This window comes from Dipteris shenzhenensis, chromosome 28 (assembly GCF_047967505.1).
Source record: "Dipteris shenzhenensis isolate YYH24624 ecotype China chromosome 28, Dip_SZ_1.0, whole genome shotgun sequence".
NCBI classification, from domain to species: Eukaryota; Viridiplantae; Streptophyta; class Polypodiopsida; order Gleicheniales; family Dipteridaceae; genus Dipteris; species Dipteris shenzhenensis.
In genome coordinates this window covers 33672161-33677221 of record NC_141623.1, presented here as the reverse complement: position 1 = coordinate 33677221, position 5061 = coordinate 33672161, and the positions used below count along the sequence as shown (strand labels likewise).

The 5061-nt window shown below is 45.8% G+C and overlaps 1 protein-coding gene across 1 annotated transcript; it reads right to left on the bottom strand.

Moving 5' to 3' along the window:
* Positions 1-219: 219 nt before the first annotated feature.
* Positions 220-2341, bottom strand: AZG1 (AZA-guanine resistant1). The gene has a single exon (XM_087400012.1). It carries the CDS (start codon positions 2244-2246, stop codon positions 495-497), a length of 1752 nt encoding a protein of 583 aa, XP_087256138.1. The 5' UTR covers positions 2247-2341; the 3' UTR covers positions 220-494.
* Between the last annotated feature and the right edge of the window lie 2720 nt (positions 2342-5061).

The window sequence follows — 5061 nt, the reverse complement described above, 5'->3', positions numbered from 1 at the left end:
TTGAATAGAATCTCAAGGTGTCCCTACTAGAAAACCCTATATATCACGTGCGTGCAAGGGATATTATTAAAACTCCTTATCTTTAAATCCTAAGGTTTTAAAATGACCCCTTTACCTAACAAACTAAGGATTTTTTCCCAAGATCCCAACTTAAAATACCCTCATGTGAGTATATTTTTGTTTAAAAAAAATAACAAAAATCTGCTATTTAAAAACCTCTTCTCTTGAATCCGCGTGCTATATTTGCATATGATGAGTGACCCCATAATAGATTACAAGGCCATGAGGACGTTGGCCCTTACAATAATACAATGGGAAGAGAGTGTTGAGGTGGTTGAGCTTTGGGAAGGCGAGAAGGTGAAAAAAAAAAAAAAAGGCGGTCCTGCGGAGGAGCTATTAAAAGGTATGTCAAATATTGGTGTGTTATGTTGCAGGCCTTGGAAATTGAAATGAATCAAACCTGAGTACTTGGAAATTGAAATGCAGAGAATGAATCAAACTTGAGTTCCATTGAGCTCTCCACCATCCACTTCTGCCTCCTTGTTATCCTTTGCCTCCACATCGTCTTCTTCTTGCTCATACACTGTTCTTCCATGGTGCTTCACTCTGTTGTAACCATACACTCCCCAGTCCCACAAATGCAACACTATATATGTCCCTATTCCCCCTATCAACCCATACGCAATTGAATATGTCAATGGCATCAGAATTATCGTTACGAACGCAGGTATCGCTTCCCTCATGTCCTCCCAGTTGATCTCCACCACTGCCTTCATCATCATCGCTCCCACCAGTATCAGCGGTGGCCCGACTGCCCATGCCGGAATGGAGGCTAGTAGTGGCGTGAAGAAGAACGATAAGAAGAAGTAGAACGCTACTGTCACCGCCGTCAAGCCAGTCCTTCCTCCCTCCCTTATTCCCGTCGACGATTCGATGAACGTCGTCACAGGAGACGTGCCCAGTGTGGATCCGATCACTATGGCCGTGGCATCGCTCATGAAGGCGAAATATTGCCCCTCGAAATCCCCGCTCTCGCGCAGGAATCCGGCGAATTTCGCCATAGAGTAGAGCGTTCCTGTTGTGTCCAGTATGTCCACATACAAGAACGTGATGAGCGCGACCCACACCTGCCCTTGATTGAAGTCTCGGAAGCTGAGAGCGCCTGCTGTTTTTTGTATTTTGTGAACGTCCACCACTTTCTTGAAGTAATCGAAAGAGGCGTTCCCGGCGGACGTATAGGGGAAGTAAGTGACTTTTGTGCCCCTAAACCAAGAGACCGCAGTGACAAAAACGATGCCGTAGATCATGGCCCCCTTGATGTTCTTTATCAAAGCGTAGGCTATGATGACAAAGCCCACAACGCCGAGCCAGAAAGTGGCACTTTCCATTCGATGTTTGAGGCACAGGAAGTCGTCGGACACAGTTCCTCCTGGCATGAGTACATTCGTGCCATTCACCGTCATGATGGGAGCTACAGCCGTTCGGTATTCGGCCGGGCAAGCTGCCAAAGTGAGGAGAGTAGAAGAGCTGAATCCCACAAGGCCAACACCCTCGCTAGATTGAAGACCGATGAAAGCTAAGAAGAATCCAATTCCTGCAGATGCTGAGATCCGAATTGGTTTGGGAATAGCCTTAGCTAGCTTCGTTCTCAAACCCACAGCAGCGATGATCAAGAACAAAATCCCCTCGATGAAAACGGCAGCGAGGGCACTCTTGTAAGAAATATTTCCGGACCCATGAAATCCCACGACAGTGTAGGCAAAATAGGCGTTGGTGCCCATGCCGGGGGCTAATCCCAGAGGCAAATTCGCAAAGACGCCCATAATGATACAACCGACCAAGGAAGAAGCCACGGTCGCAACGATGAGATCTTTCTTCACCACGTCGAGGCAAGCTTGGTACCCGGGATTGACAGGGTCGAACTTACAACTGGGGCCGGGGTCGACGAGCTGCAGAGTGGTACCATTGGCGACGGAGCCATGGCAATCGGAGGTGGAGACGGAGGCGACATTGCAGACCTGGGTGCAATCGGAGACGCTACAGGGGCCGCCAGAGTCAGTAAGGATGGAAGCGTTGACGGCGAGGATGTAAGCCATGGTGAGGAAAGTGGCGGTACCAGCGCGGAGCTCACGGGTGAAGCAAGTTTGACGCTGGGCGACTTTGAAGTAACGGCCAAGGAAGCTACGCTCAAATGAGGAGTTGAGGGAGTGAAGGGAGGAGCGCCATGAGCGGGCGAGGCCAGGCATGGCGAAAGGGAAAGGGAGGAGAAGGGGAGGGGGTGGCTATGGAAGAGAGGAGCTTGGGAGGTGCGCTATGGCGACGGAAATATATGAGTGGTATAAAGAAGAAGATGAAGATGATTGAACTATTGAAGTTGAAGAAGACAACCACGTAACTTGGGAAATGTGCCCTTGTCTTCCTCCACACTTTGCACACCCTCTGTCCCTCGTGGTATTTTTCCACCTTTGACCTCATTCTTTATTTGACCAGCTTTGGGCCTTGCTTGTCTTTAAGATTTTGAAAACCCTTTTTCGTGAGTATATCATATTAAAATTTGACATCAGTTGTGACCTAACCCTTTTCAAATGTGAGCTGACCCTTTTCACACACATGAGTTACAACATAGGTCCCTCACGGAACACCTCTCTCTCACCTGGGGCACATGTAGCTTTCTTGGGGTGGTTTAGGTAGGATTGGCAATCAGATGCCTATCGGAAGGCAATCGGAAGCCTGACTCATGCAATCGGACTAACAGATAGGCAAGGTCCGACAAGAGGGGATATCCAATTAGAACGCTTCTCTCATCTACCGGATTTCAATCCAAACATGTGCGCATAACTTCGATAGAGTCCGACGAGCTTCAGGCTGACATGTGCCCCTGATTCCAATCACCTCCAGTAGGAATCTTCTGGACAGAATGCTAACATAAGATAGCCATGTGCCCAACCTATCTCTCTCTCACCCCGGGCACATGAGCTCCCTAATATGCCTTTCCGATAGGCTGCTATTGATGTGGCACTGAACCTTTATCGAATAGAAAACAGAAGGGAAAGCTGAGCCTGACGCTTGCAATCCAAGCACATAGGCAAGGAAGGGGAGGTAATGAAAGAATAACCAATGGGAAGGAGCCACTTTAACACTTACTTGCATTACGATGAAGCTTACCTGGTCAGATTACATGTGCCCATAACTCCTACAACTTCTAGCAAACTTCTGATAACCTTGTGCCCGTAATTCTTATAGCATTAGATAGGCAGCTTTCTTGACAGATTGGTATCTTCGACACATATGTGCCCAATCTCTCTCTCTCTCTCTCTCTCTCTCTCTCTCTCTCTCTCATGTGTATGCACCCCTCAGAAACACTTTCACCATCGGATTTAGCCTAATTAATGATCCCCCTTGGCTTCATATTTGACCAGCGTCGTCCAATTCATAATCTCCTTTGGCCTCACATTTGACCCAGTTTTGGCACCTTTGTCAATCTCACTTTGCAAAATTTAAGATATTGAAAACCCTTGTTAAAATGTTTAAAACTTCCCTTTAAAACTTTGCCATCAATTGTGACCCTTTTCAAATGTGAGCTAACCATTTTCACACGAGTTAGAACTTAGCTCTCTCTCTCTCTCTCTCTCTCTCTCTCTCTCTCTCTCTCTCTAGCTCTCTCAATTAGAACTTAGGTCTCTCCAACTTCCCTTTAAAACTTTGCCATCAATTGTGGCCCTTTTCAAATGTGAGCTAACCATTTTCACACATGAGTTAGAACTTAGCTCTTTGTGTGTGTAAATTAGAACTTAGCCCTCTCTCTCTCTCTCTCTCTCTCTCTCTCTCTCTCTCTCTCATGTGCATGCACCATTCACAAATATTGTCACGATCACAAATCCTCGCCACCCACCATAACATATAAGAGGACATACATTGCCATATCCCAATAGTTAATTCCTTTAAACCTCATGCAAGCAATATTAGCAATGTTAAACCGATTACTTCCCTCAGGCAATCATATGAGGGAAAATTCCTTGTTCAATTTTCTTGTTTGACAAGTCCTCTTAGTATTGTTTTCCTACTATACAAAGGCAACATCAACATCAAAAAATTTACAAAAATTATTTTGGAAATGCAGATTCCCATGAACTATTGACTCCTCACTTTGCGACCAATTTAAGGATAGCATTGCTTCCCTTTCACCCACACTTCCACAGAAACCCACCGAAAAAATCACTTCCTAGATGCAAACTAAAATTTAAACACAAACACACACTCACTCATGCATGTGTGCTTGAGCCTTACACATGTGCACTTAGATTTTCATACATATCAAGGAGAGGGATAGAAAACACACAAAGGAGCATGGATGCTCCCTCCTTGATATGCATACTAATGACAGTGTGATACAAGATAGATACATACCCATGCACATGCATGCACACACATGCATGCACACATGTGTACAGACGTGTGTGTGTGTGTGTGTGTGTGTGCACGCATGTGCACGTGTGTGCGCCTATGTGCATGCACATGACGAGTGTATGTGTGTGTGCACGCACATGCACTAGCATCCACATGTGTGTTTGCTCACGTGCACACTAGCATGCACGTGCACATGCGCATGCGTTCGTGTGAGCGTGCATGTGTTGTGTGTGTGTGTGTGAGAGAGAGAGAGAGAGAGAGAGAGAGAGAGAGAGAGAGAGAGAGATGCAAAGAGAGAGAGATGCAAATGTGTATGTGTGGTTGTTTGTGTGTTTTTTCACTAAAAATAACTCTCTCTCTATGTGTGTGTGTGCATGTGCGTGCTCTGTGCGTGCATGTGTGTGTGAGTGTGTGTACCAATCCATATAAAAAGTCCCTAACTCTGGAAGGTACTCTTGAAAGCACAGATGCCTCTTCATTTAATCCATCCTAACAATTGACACTACCATCACAAGATAATTAAACAAACCCCAATACATCATACTTAAAAACTAACCTCCACCTCCACTAGCCCACACACAACTATATACATACACCCACACTCATCTATAACACACACACATGCATGCACGAATGCAAACACACACACACATA

Coding starts and splice junctions, on each gene's coding strand:
- AZG1 (XM_087400012.1), bottom strand. CDS start 2,246: ATGCCTGGCCTCGCCCGCTCATGGCGCTCCTCCCTTCACTCCCTCAAC.